The sequence below is a fragment of the Molossus molossus genome, unplaced genomic scaffold, assembly GCF_014108415.1.
Source record: "Molossus molossus isolate mMolMol1 unplaced genomic scaffold, mMolMol1.p scaffold_m16_p_12, whole genome shotgun sequence".
Taxonomy (NCBI): domain Eukaryota; kingdom Metazoa; phylum Chordata; class Mammalia; order Chiroptera; family Molossidae; genus Molossus; species Molossus molossus.
Genome location: NW_023425347.1, coordinates 56,355,858 through 56,379,431, shown reverse-complemented (window position 1 = coordinate 56,379,431; position 23,574 = coordinate 56,355,858). Strand labels below are relative to the sequence as shown.

At 36.0% G+C, this 23,574-nt stretch overlaps 1 protein-coding gene across 11 annotated transcripts in view; it reads right to left on the bottom strand.

The window, feature by feature from the left end:
* Nucleotides 1-349: 349 nt before the first annotated feature.
* Nucleotides 350-23,574, bottom strand: part of LOC118626377 (integrin subunit beta 3 binding protein) — a 65,240-nt gene continuing 42,015 nt past the window's right edge. For 9 of the 11 annotated variants that reach the window (XM_036256001.1, XM_036256003.1, XM_036256004.1 and 6 more), the window contains 4 exons: nucleotides 17,408-17,486; nucleotides 15,334-15,427; nucleotides 14,512-14,571; nucleotides 350-682 (listed from right to left, as the gene is read on the bottom strand). In XM_036256001.1, coding sequence (XP_036111894.1) covers nucleotides 621-682; nucleotides 14,512-14,571; nucleotides 15,334-15,427; nucleotides 17,408-17,486 — 295 coding nt within the window. In that variant the 3' untranslated portion in view covers nucleotides 350-620. Of the gene's footprint in view, nucleotides 683-6,957; nucleotides 7,009-14,511; nucleotides 14,572-15,333; nucleotides 15,428-15,715; nucleotides 15,766-17,407; nucleotides 17,487-23,574 lie in introns of those variants that run through there. The other 2 variants (XM_036256002.1, XM_036256010.1) reach the window with 2 other exon arrangements.

Here is a 23,574-nt window from a genome sequence, read left to right as displayed (position 1 = left end):
ATAATTTGGAGGGGATCACACACTGCCCCATAAGAAAATTCTCTTTAAACTCAGTAATCTGTGTAGTTCAGTTTAAAAACAACTTCATATTTAAATGTCTATTAAAAAATGCATTCTGGTATTTTATAAAAGGTGTGAAAATGTTAAAACTTTGAAAATATTTTTTTCTCTGCAATAGAAATAGCATATAATAAAAATTAATTCCTAAGATAGTAGCTACACAAACTTCTAGACAAACTTAAATTTTTAGAAAAATCTAATTAATACATATCTGGGGCTTTATATGGAAAAACATACCTAATGCCACTCACCGTTAGATTTAATGAGTTAAAAAATATACACCAAAGGCGCCATTTTCATAAATGCTTTATTAAGTCTATCCACAAATGCCTAAAGGATACAGAAGTGTACATGATATAGAACATAAGTCAAGATCCTTGTCCACATGTTGGCTTATTCATTAAAGGGTCAAGAAGAAATGTATTATTTACATTGAGATTATCTACTGGTGTGTGTAGAAAGTTTAAATTAGCTGCAAGAAATTTTATCTAGACACACACCTGCCTAGTGCTGTGATCTGGTATTTACTGGGCAGATTAATTACAGACATTTCTGTTCCTTTAAATATGATCAGGCAGATGCAGAAGTTGGTGTTCATAGTAAGTACATTTCTTCCAAATACCTACAGGATATAAAAGATGATTATTATTAAATCATCAAGAATTAGTTTCCAAATTAACCAGCATGTCACACATGATGTAAGAAATTATTTAAACCCCATTTACCATGTAATTTCCTACCTAGTTTAGATACTGGTAATCTCTCATTTGCTTATTTCTGAGTCTTCTAAGCAAAATTCACCTTCAGAAATAATTGTCAATACGACTACTCTAACTGCAGCACTCCTCACTATGTGAGTATGGATTTTGACATACTTCTGAGAGTTCTAACACTCCAACCGGACCTACTGGAAACACCAAAATCTACATGCCTTTTGTCTACAAGCTTTTAGGGCCTTTCAGCAGGTGTTTCCTCCAACAGCTGCCCCCCCAAAGGACAGTATTTACTGAGATTCCTATTCAGAGCGTCCCTCTGGGGACTCCTAGTGGTGGTAGAAGTTCTTGTCTATCTGGTCTTCGGACCCTTGTGTAAAATGAAGCTTTTCAAAAAAGCAGTCATTGGCAACTCATGGCCTGTATTCCCATAGCGCATGTGGACCAGTCACTCCTGAAATTCCCCCTCCTAATTACATCGGAAGTTACGACGAAGTAGTGCATGGTGGGCTGCTAGACTTGAGAGTGTACATATATTCTCATCCTGTAAGATAGGTTGTCAACTAGACAATCAACTTTCGCCAACTCTCATTTGAGTCTGGTCTGAACTGTAGAAAATTTAAACATTCAAGTGTTCACTTAATATCCTTATAAGTTACTGATACAGTTATCAGAACAAATGATAATACTATAAAAGAAAGGAAGACTGATTCATTAGTTACTGTGGGGGAGGCACTACTTATTTTGTACCATTCCACAGGTAAATGTGTCCCATTTAAAAAAAATCAGTCCCATTATATAATTAAGATTTAGGGGCACCAAGTATCTCGTTTAAGGCTACACAGTTAAGTAGGTAATAGAGCTGGTGCTGGACATTTAATCCAAATCCTGTTCTCTATGACCATGCCAGGCCCTGTCAAGATGCTTTATCAACTGATCATGGCTGCTGGGAGAACTGTGTTGAGAAAGATTCTGAGGCCAAATCTAGGACCCAGTAAAAACACTCTGATCAGTGTGAGGTAGGTCACAGCACAAGAGTAGGGAGCAGCTCTACATCTGTTACCTCTACACGGCCATACTGGTTCCAGAGATGAATCTCAGAACACAACGAAAAGCAATTCAGATCCAGTGATGCAGTTTATGAGCAGTGTTTTGCCAGGATTCATTGTTCATACAGTTAGTCTTTCTAAAACATTTTGGATTGCTCCTTCCCTAATAATCTTCACTGGTCCACTTTTGCCTAATGAATAAAGCCTGGTGACCATAACTGTCAATGATGGGGCTGGAATCTACCATTCAATCATTGTTTTTCTGCCTTTTTTTGTTCACATTTTCTATTAAGTTTACACAGCCCGTAAAAATTGCCCATTTTTCAAATTCCTAGTAAAGTGCAAAGTTTCCAGCATTAGGGTCTGGTTGGCCATCTGTCAGATATAATGTAGAGTGGAATAGTTAGAGCTGATTTTAAAATCATGAACCCTTACATAACGACCTCATCACACCATCCTGAGGTGACCTATTGTGTATTCTGTTGTGTATTCCTATACTACTGCTTATTCTTCGTTTGGTACTTGGAGAGGAATGTTTACACTCCGTCTGAAGAGGAAGGAACTTGTCTGTTCTTTTGCCCTCTATGCCCCACGGAAGAGTGACACATTTGACTGGTCCCAGTCCAGAACACTGGTCCACCAGTCACCACTGATACAGGTCACTGCTCTTACACGACACTGTTCTCCACTATTAGTCTCCCTTTCACTGTCCACTCTCAAGTCCAATGGGCCTTTGTGTTTCCTAATTTCATGCTGTAAGGACCAGCCCATTCTCACAAAACACGTGAGGCAGGTGTGTGGTCTTGACAGTCAGAGGCACGTGGACATGGGGTCTGTTTCAAAGATGCAGCTTTCTCCTCAGCTCTAGGAGAGCACACAGGGCTCCAGATTTAGAATCAGGGTGGAAATAAGGAGGTTCCACTTTTGCCCTAGGCATAATCCATATCAGTGACCCCAAGCTTCTACCAGAGAGCCTGCCATATTGGAGGTTATCAGTTCCTCCACTGATCAAGTTGATACGCTGATCCTCTTTAGACTCAATCCTTTTTTGAATTTGCTGTTGCCCAGAACCCTGACAAGGTTTGAACCTGTATAGCTATCATAGCTTGCCTTATATTATTATTTCATGTATGTAACATAAATCTTGTATCCTTAGCTTGATTACTAGGTTTCGCAAAGTTGGCATTATGCACAATGCTGTTTATACTAGGCCTCGTTTAACCACATGATTCATCCACATAATTTCTAGATCAAGCATCCCAATATCCCCTGCAATAGCCCATTAACATTAGTCAAAACCACACTTTTTCTCCCTGCCTCACCCTTTTGCTGGTCTTGGTAGTCTGTGGCCTATGGGTTGCTGTCTCCCTTACTGACAGTCTCTCTTATCCTAACATGATTTTATAAGGCTTCACTTTTTCAAGGCTCTGGGAGTGAATTTGTATGGCGTGGGAGCTGATGTAGACAGAGAAGCTGGCCACACTGCCGTCAGGGGTACAATGGCTAGTAGAGTTTCTAGGGCACAGGACAAAGCCAGGGAGTTTAACACCTTCCCTTAGTCAGCCAGCTGGGCAGCTATGACAAGTGCACAACAGAGCAATGAGAGAACGCAGGGGAGGGAATCTGAGGAAACTTTGTGTAAGGTAAGTTATAAGGTTTTATTAAAAAAAATTTTTTTTCTGCCCTAGCCAGTTTTGCCCAGTGGTTAGAGCATTGGCCTGTGGTCCAGAGAGACCCGGGTTTGGTTCCCGCTGGGAGCACGTACCTAGGTTGCAGTTTCTCCCCAGCCCTGGTTGGTTGTGCAGGTGGCAGCCACTCATTGTGTCCCTTTCACGTCGATGTTTCTCTCTTTCTCTCTCTCTCTTCCTCTCTCTCCCTCCCACTCTATCTGAACAAAAAATGGAAACATGTCCTTGGGTGAGGATAAAACAAAATTTTTTTTTCTTTATTGATTTTAGAGGAAGGGAGAGGGAGAGAGAGAGAGAAACATCGATGAGAGAGAACATCGATTGGCCCCCTCCTGCATGCCCCTCACTGGGGATCAGGCCCACAACCTGGGCATGTGTCCTGACTGGGAATCGAATTGGCAACCTCTTGGTGCATAGGTAGACGCTCAACCACTGAGCCACACTGGCTGGGCAAGTTATAAGGTTTTAAAAGGTGGGCAAAATTTTGACAATTATGGGGTAAAAGGTATGCCAAGTAGAGGACACAAGAACAATGGTAAAGAAATAAGAAACGCCCAGCTGGTGTGGCTCAGTGACTGAGCATCGGCGCATGCACCAAGAGGTCTCGGCTTCGATTCCCGGTCAGAGCACATGCCCGGATTGTGGGCCCAGTCCCCAGTGTGGGGCATGCAGGAGGCAGCCAATCGATGTTCTCTCTCATCGACATTTCTATCTCTCTCTCCTTCTCTCTTCCTTTCTCTATAAATTGAATAAAGAAAAATATTTTAAAAGAAGAAATGAGAAAGGCACGTTCTGAGGAATGTGTCTGGAAAATGGCAAGTAATCTGGAGTGACAGGCACGGACAAACTGGAAAGGCAAATTTTGATCTGAGCAGGGAGAGTTCTGAATGTCAGTATAAATTTGGATTTTACTGTGACTATGGTACAGTAATATCTTCTAAAGCATAATTTATCCAGTAGCAGGACAGACTATATAGGAAAGGGACCAAAGGGCAGAGAGACAGGTTACAATGGGGATGATGATGATAATGAAGGATAAACTAGTGTAGTGGGCATGGAAAACAGAAGTAAACATTTTTGGAAGTGATATGACATGGCAGCAGTTTAGATGTGGGAACAAAAAAAGAGATAGCATTTTGAGGTTTTGAGCCTTAACATTAGATGAATGCCAACCTTAAGAAAGTAGAATAAAGGACAATCAAGGGGATAATTAAATCAGCATATTTGGGGGACAATGTATAGAAGCTGAGATGTGAGTTTATATCAGGAGTGCCATAAGTAGATTTGGAAATAATATACCCTAGATAAGAACTACAATCAAGGGAACGGGTGAGATCATGAAGAAAGTACCCAAGGAGAGAAGAAAACACAATCAGAAGAACCCAGGGAAATACCTCAAAGGTAAGTCAAGTTTGATTTCACTGCTATTTCTCTCTGTTGCTTCTCACTAAAAGGGAAGTTGTCTAGCAGGTCAACCTAATTCTTTCCAGTGTTTTGAAAGTACTACTCAAATTAAAGACTCAGAAGAACACCCTTAACATGTAATGATCTTTGCTAGATTCAATGAACACAAAGCTATTCTCAGTACTCTTAAGTTCCTCCTAAAGGTCACTAATGAGACTGTCATACACTAAATGTGTATGTTCACTTGCCCCAGTATATAACTGTGGATATGTATTTATGGTCTCCATCTAATGGTTGGATTTCCATGGATCTGAAATTTTATAAAACATTTAACCCTATAATGATTACTATGTGTATGTATGTGTATATATATGATATCCTTACTATTTAACAGGATCTAAAACCTTTAACAAGTAGTCAAATCTGACTCACAGATTACTGCTGTATAGTGGGCAAGAGCACAGACTGGCACTAAACTACACAGGTTAGTGTAGACCCTGCCTGTCTCTTAGGGAATTCAAGGTACTTAACCTCTTTGTTTCTCAGTCTCCTTACCTATAAAGACAATAACTATATTTACTCCACATAACTTGTTGTGAAGGTTAAATGGGATATGTATAAAGTGCTTTTAACAGTACCTGGCACAATAAAAGTGCTAAGTAAATGTTAGCTGTTATTATAAGCTATGATTTGTTGTGTAAAACAGAATAAACATTTTAATGAATGAAAATGATATAATTTTCTATATAAGATGCTTTTGCAAATATTTTGAGAAAAGGTACTTTATTAGGAAGCTGATATTAATCACTTTAGATACCATTTCCAAAGAAATGTATTTTCAGGATAGAATAGAATTCTTTCCTTTTGTATTATTTCTAGGAGATAGCAGGCAACATCTGGTTAGCTTCTATGAAAATTAATACTGACGCCACTAAGTTTGGGATAATGCTAGTTCTTTTTTTTTTTTAATGTTTTTATTGATTTTTTTAGAGAGAGAGGGAGAGATAGAAACATTGATGTGAGAGAGAAACACTGATCAGCTGCCTCCTGCATGCCCCCTACTGGGGATCTAGCCTGCAACCTGGGCATGTGCCTTGACCAAGAATTGAACCAGGACCTCTCAGTCTATAGGACGACACTCAATCCACTGAGCCATACCAGCTGGGTGGATAATGCTAGTTTTTTTTTTTTTTATCCTCACCAGAGGACATTTTTGCATTTATCTTCAGATAGAGCGGGAGGGAGAGAGGAAGGAAGAGAGAGAGACAGAAACATCATTGTGAGAGACACATCGACTGGTTGCCACCCACACAACCCCAACCGGGAGTGAGGAGGAAGTGCAACCGAGGTACGTGCCCTTAGCGGGAACCGAACCCAGTCTCTCTGGTTTGAGGGCGGATGCTCTAACCGCTGAGCCAAACCGGCGAGGGTGATAATGCTAGTTCTCAATGTGAACCTTCAGTTATAGGTATAGTAAACACTAATATCACATCATGACTCATATTGCTTCTAGCTAGCTAAGTTATAATAAGCTATTTATAAATATATCATATTTCACTTATATTGCTAAACCCACAGGAATTGTTTTGAAGAAAAGGAACAACTAATTAATATATAATTATTTAATCAATTTAGCACATTTGAAAATTCATAGACTGGTTATATCTTCTTCAGTTAGATGTGCCCTATAGAAACTATAACCCACCTATCAGTATCTATTTAGCTATTTATACTAAAGGTATTCAATTAAGGGTCCTCTTTATACTTACTTATAAATATGCCCACTCTGTCTTTTAAAACTAGCCTAGTGAGAGCAACAGTGTTCTTTTTTAACCAGTCTCTAACTCACAGATCTTGTCAGACTGCCCTCCTACTGTCTATAAGAACAGATTAAATATAGTCAAAGAAAGTGCCAAAGCACACGGCCCAATTTTCTTTGTAGATAGACAGTACCAAATTTAATAATGCAAATAAAATGTTTCCACCTGAATGAAACAAAGAACTTTAACAAGGCTATACTTAATTAGAAAGGTGAAGCATTACCTCAATTTAAAATGGCTTTAAGGAATTCATAGCTGTCAAGACGACATAATTCTATGAAAGAAAAAGATTTTTTTCAGAAAACCAGTTCAACTTTAAGTTATCACAGTATATGCTGTAGAATAAAGGCTGAATCAAAATGAAATTAAAATAAAGAACCCAAACATAAAGTTTTATTTTACATTATAATTAGCAGCTTTGGGGCTATAAATTCGCATTTCAACAGTCTACTGATTTGTCTGATTCTGTTTCAGAATGTACATTTAACAATTTAGGATGAAAACTGCCCCAAGAGATTTAGTATTATAATGTATGGTTATGGTTTATTATAATTACTTGTCTTTTGTGCCAGATTCTATGATCCTTGTCGTGTTCATTAGTGTATCCCCAATGCAGGAATAGTGCCTGGCTCATAGTAGGCATTCAATAAATGCTATGTGAATGAGGCATGTAAGGAGATAGCAATTTGTAAGTATTTGAAAATATTTCAGCAATTCCTTTAAAAAATTCTTAGAGTGACCACTTGTTTTTCCTCCTTCACTGGACACGCGTGGTGGGCCTTCCATCAGGCTCTACCCCAGGCTGCAGGGCTGCGAGGTAGAGATGAGACTTACCGTCTGCCGAGAAGCCCAGAAGAGCCTAACCAGACAGTGACAATACACTACAACACTTGCAACGTGATACATTTATAAACATTTGGACAAGTGCTGTGGAAGCCTAGAAGAGGAAGCAATTTAGCTTTACCTAGGTGAGCGGGGGAGAGTCTCACAGAGTATGTGACATTGGAGACCGTAAAGAATGAGCAGAAGTTTACTAGACAGAGAAGAAAGAAAGAGCAATCCAGTTAGAGAGAGAAGCAGTAGAGAGGCCTGGTGTCCCAGAAGAGATTCTAGCACATGGTGTGAATAGTATGAATTAAAATGACTACTTTCCCCCTAGGTGAGGTCTGAGATGAAGGAAAATCATCTAACATTTACTTATTACACAAGTTCTGCTTTAAACAATATAATTAGCTATATATAACACTATAAATATGTACTTTATTACGTATGTGTTTAAAATATACAAACCACTTAGAGAATTTAACTAAATCTTTTTTGAGGAGCTTTTCTGACTACTCTAAAAGTTAAAATGGAAAAAAAAAAAGTTCACCTATCAGGTGACATAAAACCAATTTCTACTAAATGTGCCAGAATAATTTTTCTCCACCTTAAGAACAGTTAGTCTTCAGTCTGTTCATTACTATCTTTTTATAGTATTTTTATTTAATAAAACCTATTAAGACTACCATACAAATCTCTTTACTTATGCTTTTATCTTTTAGCTGATCAATTTTTATATTGCTGACATCCCTTCTTCACCATTTGCTCATTTAAAAATTCATAGTATGTGAGATATGTCTCTGGAGAAAATGTCTATAAAATTTGTTACAGCTGGCAAATGTGTATGAGTCAGTGATAGCACATGACTAAATGCTTCACAGAAAATAAAATTTGTTTCTGTAGTAAGCAGAACTGTTTAAATGTTATTTATTTTTATGTTTCAAAGAAAATATATTGTGAAGTGCTGCATTGATTTAATACGCAACAATGTCTGTGTACACGCTGTAGAAAGAAAATTTATGAAACCTTTGCACAACTCCTTTAATTGAATTTTCCAAATCTCTCACCACACACAAATAATCAATATCTTCTGCAGAGAAAACCAGTCAGAATTATTACAGTCTTTCGTTTCAATTTTGTTGTCATCAGCACATACAGAGCACCTGGATATTTGTAATGTCTGATAGCCAGTTATTTATATCTCTTAACCAAATAATTGCTATTAAATGAATTCAAGTCTGTGGTTTAATTTTCTTTTTTACTGATCACATACTTAAAAGATAAAAATTATCATATTTCCAGTAAATTATGAAAGAATTTAAAGCATGGAAAAAATTACTTAAAGGCTGTGAAAGTAATAAAGCAGTTTGTTTTTCCTTAAATACTAGACAAATCTCAAGTAAGCAGTCAAATTGTATCCCCAAAACAGTGATGAATAATGTATAAAAGAGTATTAACAGCCCTGGCCAGGTGCTCAGTGGTTAGTGCATTGGCTCATGCACCAAAGGGTCTCGGGTTCAATCCCCGGTCAAGGGTATGTACTTGGGTTGCAGGTTCCATCCCTAGCCCTGGTCAGGGCACCTGCAGGAGGCAACCAATAGATGTGTCTCTCTCACATCGATGTTTCTCGCTCTCTCTCCTCCTCCCTTCCACTCTCTCTAAAAATCAATGAATGGAAATAATATCCTCAGGTGAGGATGAACAAAACAAAACAAAAAATAGCATTAACTTTACGGAGAGGAAAGGTATGGCCCATGTACAGCACACATGACAGCTGAACCCTTATAAAGAGCAAGGGACTTCAGTTGTACATTAATGTATGTTTGTGTGACCAAAGCTAGTATCTCTATTTTTTTTTTTAAATCTCCAGATAAACTTAGAATGTTAAAACATAGGGGGAATTTTTGTTGTTTCTCCTAAACCTCTTAATGTCTAAACTTCAAACCTCAGTGCTTTTAAAACAGAAGTATTTATTTGAAAAAAGATATTGTTTAATGTTAAGATATAGTAGAAAAAACTAAAAGGGTAGTAGGAGTAAAATTGTTTAGCTGATAAAATGAAAAATTTTCAAGACTGAGTGGGGGAAAGAACAACATATTTTTAAGCTGAAAAATACTTCAGTGGGTGGTTAGAATGAAAAGGCAACATCAAACTATTTTATAGTCTTAGAAGAGGAAAAAGTTTAAAATTTGTCCTGTAGTCCAAAAAACTTGAAAACTTTGAAATTCTATAACCAAGATGAATTTTACAATGTAAGAAGATAGTAAGCTAAGGAAAACAGAAACATTATAGTCTGTGCTTTTCTTTTTAAGGCCAGAGAAAGAAATTCTGAAATATTTTATGTTACAAACAGCTGAAACAAGCAACTTTTTTGAACAATGTAAAGTTCAGATGGTTAACATTTCATTTAAAATATGCATATTACAACCTACACGATTATTCTCAAAAATGATAAAATATGTTTTGGACTGAAGCTAAGTGTCTAGATTTCATATCTTGGCTCTACATTTTGCTTACATTCTTTTCAAAAACATTTTGTTTACTGGAAGTACTAGCCACAGACAAACAATGATGCTATTTTCTAATATCTCCAGAAAAATTGAAAATACTAAGTACTATATAATGCCATCTATTGACTTAGGAATACTTATATCAAGTTGTTTTAAGTTGAGGTTGATTATGTAAAGTAAATAAATTTCATGCCTTACCATGTGATGATAATGTGACATTCCATTTCTATCAACCCATTGAATGGTCATGTGTTTTAAATGTTCAGCATAACAAATTAAAAATAATTATGAAAATTCACATCCAAATATAATAGAAAAAGAACTTTTCATTTCATTATTTTTCTAATAGTCATAAAGCCAATATTATTAAGAAAAGTGAAGTTAGGCTTATTTCCTAAGTAATTTAAAAAGGAAAAAAGCATTTCTTTGTTTAAGAAATTTGTGGTTAGCTGAGGAGATCCTTTTACTTAAAACTCTATCAAGGCATTGATTTGCAAAATCCAGTTCTTGTGAAAACTATAAAAATCTCACTGTACCTTAAAATTTTTTTTGAATAAGTTATGTAAAGCCTTAAGAATGTGTGTCAGATGTCTATTTATTTAAAACACTGGAGTATTATTTTTACAAGTATACTCCTCTGCCTTTAATAAAGACTGCAACTAATGCTAAACAAGCTAGCACTGAAATTTAAAAAATATACAGCTAAGGGGCCAATTTGAAGGGGCAACTGTAGCATAAGTATAAGAATTCTCCTGGTATTGTCTACTTTAACTATTCTAGGAAAATTTTATAAGAATCTTAAGGACAGTCTTTTGATAATGAAACAAGTACTTTGTTTAATTCTCATTTCATAATTACCTAATAAAATAAGTCCAATATATATTATAGGACTGATTTTATATTATATATTTCCTAACTAATTTCTTTTAAAAAATTTATTTTTCTTTATTGATTTTAGAGAGACAGGAAGGGAGAGGGAGAGAGAGAAATGTCGATGAGAGAGAACATCGATTGGCCGCCTCCTGCATGCCCTCTACTGGGGATCAGGCCCACAACCTGGGCATGTGCCCTGACTGGGAATCGAACTGGAGACTTCCTCATGCATGGGTTGATGCTCAACCACTGAGCCACACCAGCCGGGCCCTAACTATTTAATTTCTAATATAATGACAATACCCAAAACATTTTTAAATTTATACAATTCTGGGTAACAATATACTAAGAGAAAAGAGTAAAGTAGAAATTTCTATAAAAAGTTGAAGGCCAGATCCCCAAGTAAGAAACATATATAGCAAACTAGTTTGAGATGTTGAAACAAAACTATCAAAATCCTCTTAAAATGAAGATATGAATAGAAATGGTTTAAAGTTATTAACGCAGCAAAATATTTACACATATATGTGCATGTGTTGTTGTGCATCATCTTTAAAACAAAACAAAACAAAATAAAAAATTCCACAAAAATAAAAGAATACACATAACATTAGGGAAAAGCACCCAGTAAAAATATATAGCTCAGCCATGGCCAGATAGCTCAGCTGGTTAGAGCATCGTTCTAATATGCCAAGGTTGTGGGTTCAATCCCCAGTCAGGACCACACACAAGAATCAACCAATAAATAAATGAGTGGAACAACAAATCAATGCTTCTTTTCTCTCTCCCTCCCTTTCTAAAAATCAATCAATAAAAGAATATACATATATATGTATATATATGTATATATATAACTCAAACTCAAATTGTAAAGAAAATAAGCTTCAATCTATTTTTCAGGCATTACTTCAAAAGAGTTAAAAAGTTAATGAAGGTTTGAATATCTTAGGAAATAAAGAGCTAGTGTAGCTCTCACCAAGAAACAGAAATGGAAGATTATATATATTCTAGTATATACAATATATATTAATATATAACATATGTTATGTATATATTAACTCAGTTTTCATTTAAACCACAACAAATAATCAATTAGAAATTTAAAAACATGACTGAATGATACAATCTTCTCTATGCACAAAGAAATACTTAGTCCTTAGGGAAACATGGTAATGGGCAAGTCAGTTTTAATGCCTAAAATATTACAAAACAGATTTAAAACTGATCATGCAAAAACACGGAAAGAATCAGTATATACTGGATAACTGAAAGGCGAGAACTGTTTTAACACATAGAAATAACTTTAATGTCTGGATAAATGTTTAGGGAAGGAAACAATTCTTTTGGAAATTTTTCTCCATTATTTTTTAGCAGTGACAATTCACTTATTTGTTCTATAATTTTCCCTATCTCATTTCTCAAAACTGTTGGCAAAAGCCAATTATGTAAAGCCTAATTCTAAATAGTTCTAAGAAATTACAGATTTAAAAGAAAATCACACAATTGGCATAGAATATATAGACTCAAGATTTCCTCCAACTGGCAAATTATAAACATTCCAGTTTCCTATTATGATCCTCTAAAACTTGTCAAGTTTGGAGAGACTGAAACCTATATAGCAAATTCTACAGCACAGGAGAAAAGAAATCCTTTCTAAGAAAGGGCTACCTTCAAGTTCTTAAATTCTTGGGATCACAATGGAAGTTAGCTGCTCGAATGAATGGCTCAGGAAGCCCGTTCAGCTCCTCTCCCACATAAGTTTTGGAGGAGACTTGCCATGGCTGCTGGCCTGCCATGACTTAGACGGCTTTTGGAACTGACCAGCAGGGAATCCCAGTACTTTCCACTGCAAACTCATCACCAGCTGTTAAAGATCCTAAACACAGTCTAACAAAATAGATTGGTTGAACCAGTTTCAGTTATGCCTCATGTCTGAATCTAAAAGCTGGGATGACTGGATGATTTAATGTTTTTTAGGAAGAGGCAAAATGGAATAATGAAAAAATCATACTTTTTGAGATCAGATTGGTCTTTAGTTGGAAGCCCTTCTCTGACACTTAAGTAGCAGTGTCTTTGGGCAAGTTACTTAATTTTCTGTTCCTTATCTTTCTTGTTCCTTATCTATAATGACAATAATATTAGCTACCTTGCAGAGTTGCTGTAAAGACCTGCTGATCCTAGCAATAATCATAGTAATTATTGGTCCTCAATACAAGGTACTTATCTGTACTCAAAAATGACAGACTAAAACATGGCAACTCATTCCAAGGCCTACCTCTGTTTGCAGAAATTGCTAAGTGGCATTCATGTCAGTTATATTAAAAAGATGCTTCCTGCCCGGCCAGTGTAGCTGAGTGGATTGAACATCGTCCCATGGACTGAGAGGTCCCAGTTCAATTCACAGTCAAGGCAAATGCCCAGGTTGTAGGCTCAATCTCCAGTAGAGGGTGTGCAAAGGGCAGCAGATCGATGTTTCTCTCTCACATCAATGTTTCTATCTCTCTCTCCCTCCCCCTCTCTCTAAAAAATTAATAAAAACATTAAAAAAAAGATGCTTCTTAGTTGGTTAAGAGGTTTTAATATTTAACAGTCCATGATTATTTTGCTTACTAAGGTGTGCATGTGCATGGGCCCTTAAAACCTGCTAATTTCATAACCCATACTGTGAAATGCTCAAAGGCATGAGTTAACAGTAGATGCAACATCATTAATGATCTGAAAGTTTTCAGAATACTGGTTACAAAGTAACTTTATGCTTTGTGTCTCCTTATAATTCACTATTAAAATCTGCTGTATATTTAATGCATTGCTGCCCCATTTGTCTGGATTCTTGAAAAGAATTTTTAATAAAACTAAAAAAATTAAATCTTAAACTAAAACTTATATTTCAAAAGATACATAAAAAGTTCAGTCATCACAATCCCCAGAAGAGGGGGTTGTGGGGGAGAGATAAACCACAGAACTTTTATGCATGTATGCATGAACAATGGACATGGACAACAAAGCTGGGGACAGGCGGGGAGGGAGGGGGAGAGTGGAATCAGTGGGGGGAAAAGGAGAAACATCTGTAACAAACATAAATTTTTTTAAAAAAAGTTCAGCCCTGGCCGGTTTGGCTCAGCGGTGAGAGCGTCGGCCTGCGGTTCAGAGAGACCCGGGTTCGGTTCCCCCTAAAGGCACGTACCTTGGTTGCAGTTTGTCCCTGGCCCTGGTTGGGTCGTGCGGGTGGCAGCCACTCGATGTGTCCCTTTCACGTCGATGTTTCTCTCTCTCTCTCTCTTCCTCTCTCTCCATCCCACTCTATCTAAACAAAAAATGGAAAAATGTCCTCGGGTGAGGATTAAAAAAAAATTAAAAAATTAAAAAAAAAAGTTCAGTCATCAGGGAATTTGAGCTCATCAGGGAAGTTGAACTTATCAGACATGGTTTTCTGCTAAACGCAATATAAAATTTTTCAAATGAGATTCCTGGTCTTTTAAGAGTACATTAAAAGACTCATAATGATTGGTTTTAAATGTTACAATGAGATGAAAGGATCTCTTAATATAATAAATTAAAACACAACTTTTTACCTTTGTTAGAAAGTTCTGAACTCTTCTTTTCAAACAGTTTTTGTTTTATTATTTTTGTCACTAGAAGAAAAAAAAAATCTCATGTTAATGTTCATGTTTATATCAGCAGTATTTACAACAGCCAAGATCTAGAAACAGCTCAGTGACCATCAGCAGATGAGGGGATAAAAAGCTGTGGTACATTTACATAAGGAATACTACATGGCTGTAAAAAAGAAGTAAAAGAGTAAAAGAGTAAAAGTTTTACTCTTTGCAACAGCATGGATGGACCTGGACAGTATTATGCTAAGTGAAATAAGCCAGTCAGAGAAAGACAAGTACCACATGATCTCACTAATATGTGAAATCTAATAAACAAAATAAACTGATGAACAAAATGGAACCAGAAGCATGGATATATGGGACAGACTGGCTGGTGCCCAAAGGGAGGGGGGGAGTGACTCAATAAAGAAAGTGACTGGATTAGCTAAAGAACATATATGCATATAATATATACACAAAGGTATCAAATACAAAATACAATATTTGATTATACCTTATTTAAAGATTGAGCACTACATGAAAAGAAGTTTTGAAGGTGTATGTTATCCCTTTACATTCAACAGGAATCCCTGAAATAAGTAACCTGGTAAAAGACATGTGGCTTCTTACTCCTTTAAATAATATTTCTATCACATGTCCAGTAGTGATATATATAAAAAAGTCTAAGAAATTTAAATTTGGGAAAATTAATAGGCTTATCGCAAAAGCTGAATATTAAAATATTTATCTAAGTTTGCAAACAAGGAATAGAGAGATACCACTGTAAACTCATAGTCTTACTTAGTTCTTTCGTTTTCTTCATTTCTCTTTTTAAGAAACATGGTCCATAGGAGATACCAATGAGATTTTCAAGCTTTCTACTGTCCTCCAAAGCCTAAAAGAAAGTCATTTTAGTTAAGTTCTCTTCAAATATAGTATTACTACTGACAAATGAAAATACTTTTTCTTTCACCTGAAAAACTTAAAACTCTATGGTAGGAAATTTACTATTTTCTGGTAGGTCAAATATTGTGAGTCTTATAATGCCTAAATAAAAATAATTTATTAACTAAAAAGACTAAACATAATCTACACATTTACTTTTAAATGTGGAAAAACTAGATATTATGGTTTATTCAAGTTCACAAAAAAGAAATTCCTGTGAAAAGTAAATTAAACATACCCCCTGCAAACTCTTTCCTGAACTGAATTCTCCAATCTGGGGCTTCTCTCCTATTCTCCATTTTAAAATGGAGTAGTAGAAATATAAAATATTATATTCTGTATATGCTAATAAATTGGACAATCTGGACTAAATGGAAAATTCCTAGAAATGATCTTTCAAAACTGAATCAGAGAACCTAGTTTTTCTTTTTTTAATTGATTTTTTAGAGCGACAGAGAGAAACATCGATTTGTTGTCTCACTCATTTATGCACTCATTGGTTAATTCTTATATGTGCCCCAACCAGGGATCGAAACCACAACCTTGGCATATGCAAATGATGGTCCAACCAACTGAGCTACCTGGCCAGGACAGAAGAACCAGATAATCTAAATAGACAGATTACAACTAGTGAAACTGAAGCAGTAATAAAAAATTCCCAACAAACAAAAGTCCTGGACCAGATGGCTTCACAGGAGAATTTTACCAAACATTCAAAGAACAACTAATACCTATCCTTTGCAAACTATTCCACAAAGTTCAAGAGGAGGGAAGACTCCCAAGCTCATTTTATGAGGCCAGCATTATCCTAATTCCAAAACTAGATAAAGACACTGTACTTAGCATAATGTTCTCTAGGTCCATCCATGCTGTCACAAAAGGTCCTTTTTATGACTGAATAGTATTCCATTGTGTAAATGTATCATAGCTGTTTAATCCACTCATCTGATGGACACTTGGGCTGCTTTCAGATCTTGGCTATTGTAAATAATGCTTCAAGGAATACAGGGATGCATATATTCTTTCGAATTAGTGTTTTGGGTTTCTTTAGATCAATTCTCAGAAGTGGAAGAAGAGCTGGGCCATAAGGCAGTTCCATTTTTAATTTTCTGAGGTAATTACACACTACTCTCCACAGTGGCTGCACCAATCTGGATTCCCACCAACAATAAAAAAAATAAAAAAGACACTACAAAGAGAGAAAATTATAGGCCAATATCCCTGATGAACATAGATGCTGAAATCCTCAAAAAAATATTAGCAAAGCAGATCCAGCAATACATTAAAAAGATCATACACCATGATCAAGTGGAATTTATTCCTGGGATGCAAGGTTGGTACAATATCTGCAAATCAATAAATGTGATAGACCACATAAACAAAATGAAGGATAAAAACCACATGATCATATCAATAGATGTAGAAAAAGCATTTGATAAAATCTGGCACCCATTTCTGATAAAAACTCTCAGCAAAGTGGGAATAGAGGAAACATACCTCAAAATAATAAAGGCCATACATGACAAACCCACAGCCAACATCATATTCAATGGGCAATAACTAAAAGCATTTCCCTTGAGATCAGGAACAAGACAGGGATGTCCTCTTTCATCACTCTTATTCAACATAGTACTGGAAGTCCCAGCCACAGCAGTCAGACAAGAAATAAAAAGCATCCGAATTGGACAGGAAGAAGTAAAACTGTGATTATTTGCAGACGATATGATACTATATACATAGAACCTGAAAGTTTCCACCAAAAAACTACTAGAACTGAGAAATGAATTCAGTCAAGTAGAATACAAAATAAATATCCAGAAATCAAATACACACTGCTACACACCAATAATGAACCATTAGAAAGGGAGACTAAGAATACAATCCCATTTACAATTACATAAAAAATGATATAATATGCAAAAAAGCAAACCTGTGTAATACTTAAACTTTGTATTATTTCCATGATTTCTTCTGATGATTTATCAACTTTAGATAGCAACACCATTAATCTATGAATAAAGAAAAATATATTTAGCAAAATCAAGCATTTATTTTATTTTATTTTTAAAGTTATTTTTAATAATTTTTTCTTTATTGATTTTAGAGAAAGAGGCAAGGAGAGGAAGAAAGATAGAAACATCGATGAGAGGGAACACTGAATGGCCGCCTCCTGCATGCCCCCCACTGGAGATCGGGCCCACAACCTGGGCATGTGCCCTGACTGGGAATCGAACTGACGACCTCTTGGTGCATGGGTCAGTGCTCAACCAATGAGCCACACCAGTAGGGCAAGATCAAGCATTTAAACACAAATTATTTTTAGAGCTTCTTTTGATTTTACATTCAGTTTTCTATTATTTTTCCTTACATTTTACAAAATGGTTAGAGATATAAATACCCCTCCTTCATTCTTTCATTCTTTTACAAGACAACATATATTATCAACCATCCTGTCTTTTGGAGTGTCACTTTTTCTCATTCCCACTGAGTGGCAGGAGAAAAGATTGTAGATCTAAGAAATGTCCTAATCTACAGAGAATTTTTATAAGAATTTATTTGAGCCAAACTGGTGACATGTTGGGAAGCATGATCTCAAATATTCCCAGAGAATGACTTTTGCTGTTTCTTTTATACATATGGAATCAAGGAGGAAACATAAAAAGATTACATGAAGGTGGGAGAAAGCAAGGTACAGGATAGATAAGGGTGTTTTGCCTTCAGCGGGTCTGAAAAAGAGGACTGCTTCTGACAGTTCGAAGGTGTGTCAATCTATATACACAAGAATAAGAGGCAGGGCCTGCTTAGAAATCTTTCACTAGAGAATGTGTAGTTCTGGGGCACGATAACATACCACGACCAGCCCAATTAGGAATTTATGATCAGATCGACCTATGAGATTACTTCCAGTCATTATTACAGAGCCCCTTTTTCATTCACAAGATGTAGTTGGCTTGTTCCTTTCTCCACAATACCAATTTGAGAACACTAATAGACCCTTGGGTTAAGAGTAAAAAATAATAATGATAATAGTAGTAATAATAATAATAATAAAATATTCTATTTTTCACAAACCACTGCTCTCATAATAATGGTCTAACCTACCTCTACTTCCTCTTTACTGAAATTAAACCTTAATATTCATATTTCTGCTTTACACTCTACTAATACTATACTCTCAAAGGCCACAAATGAACTCTTTTTTGTTGTTAATCCTCACCTGAGGATATTTTTTCCATTAATTTTTAGGGAAGAGGGGAAGGGAGGAAGGTTGGGGGAGGGGGTCTCACATGCACCCGACCAGGGCCAGAATCAAACCTGCAACCCAGGTACGTGTCCTTGACCAGGAATCGAACCCTCGGTCCTTTGGTCCATGGGCCAACACTAACCACTAAGAAACAATGGTCGGGGTGATAATGAACTCTTAATCCCATTACTAAAACATAGCTGAAAGTCACTACCTGTAAGATATTTTTTACAGAAAAAGGTAAATAGGTCAATGAACCTCTAATTATCTAACTCTATCTAAATTGATTATTTTGGATGATAATAGCAGGATAAAAATAAAATATATTGCTAACATTTTTTTTAGTTCTTTCTAATTTCAAGGTACTACACTTGTTACTTTACAAGCTATATCTTATTTTATCTTTAAAACAACAATGTAGTATTATTTCCATTTTATAGATATGAAAACTGAAGAAAAATGAATTATTCAGGGCTGCATTATAAAGGGCACAGTCAGAACTGAACCTAGGTGTTTTTGACCTATGTTTGTAACCATTACACAATATAATCCAAAGTGTAACTCACTTAACACTAGGATCAGAATTCCTTGGTAAGACTCTTAAAAATGCAAGTAGGCTGTATTTCAGATCTACTTATGAAGAGTATCTCTACTTGGGACCTAGAAATATCCATTTCCAGATGATTCTTATGCACATCAAAGTTAACTTAAAAAACATTTTCTCTTAAAACAGATTAAATTTAAAAAAACCTGGACAATACACATTTGACACTCCTTGTCAAAAATTTTTTCCTTTGTTTAGGTATTTATTCCATTATATTCTCAAAAGTGATCTCATGGAGGTTTTCTTCAGCTGCTCTTTTATTTTTAAGAGAATTTTTCTTATTGTGGCAAAATATATATAAAATGTCTTTTCAACCATTTGAATGTTTTTCAATTCTCAACTGATGATATGTGTTTACTGATTTTAGAGAGAGAGAAAATTTATGCGAGAGAGAGAAACATCGATTGGTTGCCTCCCATACTCTCCCTAACCATGGACTGAACATGCAACCTAGGTATGTGCCCTCACCAGTTAAACCTATAACCCTTCAGTGCACGCGATGATGCTCCAATCAACTGAGCCACACCAGCCAGGGCATTTTTAACTGTTTTAAAGTGTACAATTTCGTGACATTAATACATTCACAATGATATGCGACTATGATCACTATTTTCAAAACTTCTGTTTCCACAAACAGAAACTCTGTCAAATGAAGCAGTAACTGTTAGCCTCTCATAATCTCTAATCTACTTTCTGTCTCTTTGAACTTGTCTGTTCCAGATACTGCATATAACTGGAATTGTACAATATTTGTCCTTTGGTGTATGGCTTATTTCACTCACTATATGTTTTCAAGATTCATGTTGTAGCATGTACCAGAATTTCATTCCTTTTTATAACGAAATAATGTTTGTATCTGGTGTGAGGTAGGGTCCAAGTATTATTTTTGTATTACTGTTCTTTTAATTGAGATATAATTGACACGTCATAATTATATTAGTTTAAGGTATAAACATGATTTGATATTTGTAAATACTGCAAAATGACCGCCACAATCAGTGTACCACCTTATCACCATACAGAGTTACACAATTTTTTTCTTATGATGAGAACTTTTAAGATTTGCTCTCTCAGCAACTTCCAAATATGCAATACAGTATTATTAACTAATGTCACCATGTTGTACATTACATCCCATGACTGATTCATTTTATACCTGGAAATTTGTACATTTGACCCCTTTACCCATTTTCTCTACCCTATACTCCCCATCTCTGGCAACCACCAATCTGTTCTGTTATCTATGAGTTTGGCTATGTGTTGGTTTGCTTTTGATTCCACATATAAGTGAAATTATTTGTTTTTGTTTTTGTCTGACATTTCACTTAGCATAATGCCTTCAAAGTCTATCCATATTGTGGCAAATGACAAGATTTTATTCATTTTTATGTCTGAATAATATTCCATTGTGTGTGTGTGTTTATATATACCTATATACATTGCATTTTCTTTATTCATTCATCCATTAATAGATACATTGTTTCCATATCTTGGCTACTGTAAATGCTGCAATGAACATGGGATGCATATATGTTTTCAAGTTAGTGTTTCGTTTTCTTTTAACTTTATTCTTTTGCATGTAGAAATCCTGTTGTTTCAGATCAATTGGCCATAGACAGATGTATAAATTTATTTTTGGACTCTCAATTCTACTCCATTGATCTATATGTCTATCCTTATGCCAGTACCATACTAATTTAATTATTGTAGCCTTGTAGTGAATTTTGAAATCAGGGAGTGTGAGCCCTCTAACTTTGTTCTTCTTTTTCAAAATTGTTTGGTCTATTTGGGGTCGCTTATAGGTTTGTTAAATATTGAAATATATTTGACATGTAAATTTAAAGTATACAACATGTTAATTTGATAGATTTATATACTGTAATATGATTGCCATTGTAGTAATAATTAGTAGTACTTCTATTGTGTTACATAATTATTTCTTCTTAGTGGACAGAATAACTAATTTATAATCTTAGCAAGTCTGAAGATTATAACAACAAATATTGTTGTCTATATTCACTATGCATTAGATCTTTAGAACTTATTTGTTACTTGTTGCAAGTTTTGTACCTTTTTTTTTATTGCTTTTTTCTTTTTTTTCTTTTTTTACCTTACCCAAGGACATTTTTGTATTGATCTTCAAATAGAGTGAGAGGGAGAGAGGGAGGGAGAGAGAGAAAGAAACATTGATGTGAGAGAGACACATTGACTGGCTGCTACCCACTCGACCCCAACCAGGGCTGGGGACAAACTGCAACTGAGGTACGTGCCCTTAGTGGGAACCGAACCCGGGTCTCTCTGCACCGCAGGCCAACGCTCTAACCACTGAGCAAACCGGCCAGGGTGTATGTTTTGTACCCTTAAACAACACCTATTCTATCCCCCCTGTCCCATCCCCTAGTAACCACTACTATACTCCGTTTTTACGAGTTTTTTTTTAAAAGATTCTGCATATAAATGATATCATACAGTATTTGTCTTTCTCTGACTTATGTCACATAACATAATGTCCTTAACCTCTATCCCTATCAATTTTTTTTTTTTTATCCTCACCCGAGGACATTTTTCCATTTTTTGTTCAGATAGAGTGGGGAGGGAGAGAGAGAGAGAAACATCGACATGAAAGGGACACATTGAGTGGCTGCTACCCGCACGACCCAACCAGGGCGGGGGACAAACTGCAACCGAGGTACATGCCCTTAGCGGGAACTGAACCCAGGTCTCTCTGGACCGCAGGCCGATGCTCTACCGCTGAGCCAAATTGGCCAAGGCCATATCATTTTTTTAAATCCTCACCCAAGAATATCCTTCCATTGTTTTTTTTTTTTAAAGATAGGGTGGGAGGGATGGGGGGGGGGGGAGAGAGAGAGAGAGACAGAGACAGAGACAGAGACATCGACGTAAGAGACACACATCCAGGTGAGGGTCGGGGTCCAGACTGGACCCGCAACTCAGGTACATGCCCTTGACCAAGAATCAAACCCTTGTCTCTTTGGTCCACAGACTGATGCTCTAACCACTGAGTCAAGTCGATCAGGCCTCTACCCATACTGTTTCATATGAATGTGAGGACAGGCTTTTCCATTTCTGGAAAAAATGATGGAATTTTGACCGGGATTGCAATAAATCTGTAGATCATGTTGGGTGGAGGTACTAACATCTTAACAATATTAAATGTTCCTTCCCATAAACACAAAATGTATTTTCATTTATTTAGCTCTTCCATAATTTCTTTCAGCAATGCTTTATAATTTCAAGTATACAAGTCTTTCACCTCTTTAGTTACATTTATTCCTAGGTATTTTATTCTTTTAGATGCTATATAAATGGAATTGCTTCCTTAATTTCCTTTTCAAACTGTTCTGCAGGTGCATAGAAACACAACTAACTTTTGTGTGTTGATCTTGTACCCTGTAACAAAACATTAGGTACTGAAAAATACTTATCAGTAAACCAAATAAGCTTTAAAAAAATATTACAGTTACAAAAGCTGAAAACATAAAACACTGCAAAACAGTGTCAATCTACTAACTGAATAAACGAAAAAGAAGGGAAACAATGTCAACAACCAATCATTTATTTAACAAGGCAGATTTCTGAATTAAAGGAGTATCTACCAGAGTGGGAAGAGGCTGGCTTTGTTGGCAGCTTGAAACTATACAGCTCAGATACAACCTTTAACAGAGGAGTTTCTAACTTGGGACATTTAGAAAATTCACATGTGGCTTGTGGACCTAGCTGGGTTGAGATTTAGACTTGGCTCTGGATACCCAGTTAAATTAAACCTAAAATCTCTCTCCAGGATCCTTACTTAAGCGAGGCCATGCCAAACACAACCTTCCTAGCATGAGTTTTCAGAAAACAGCTGGCACAAAAGTTATTCTTAAAATATCTAGAGCTGTAAACAAATTGATGGGTTCAGAAGAAGAAAGAAGAAGAAAAGATTATAAAAAGTTAAAATAGCTAAGTGGAGCTCATCAGGGGGGAAGCAACAAGTAAGTCTGGCATGCTTACATCGTCCAAACACATCTCCTTCACTGCCTGCTTTTACTTCTAAGTTTGTTATATCAGACATTCATTTGGTTTAACAGGTATCTGCTTTCAAATACAGGCATGTATATGATTTAAAAAGTGTTACCTACCATTTCCTTTTACTGTATGTCCTTTTGTACACTTTGAGGTGTTTTTGTTTTGTTTTACTCTATACATATATTGTTTATTTTAAAATATAAGTTAAACCAAAAAATGC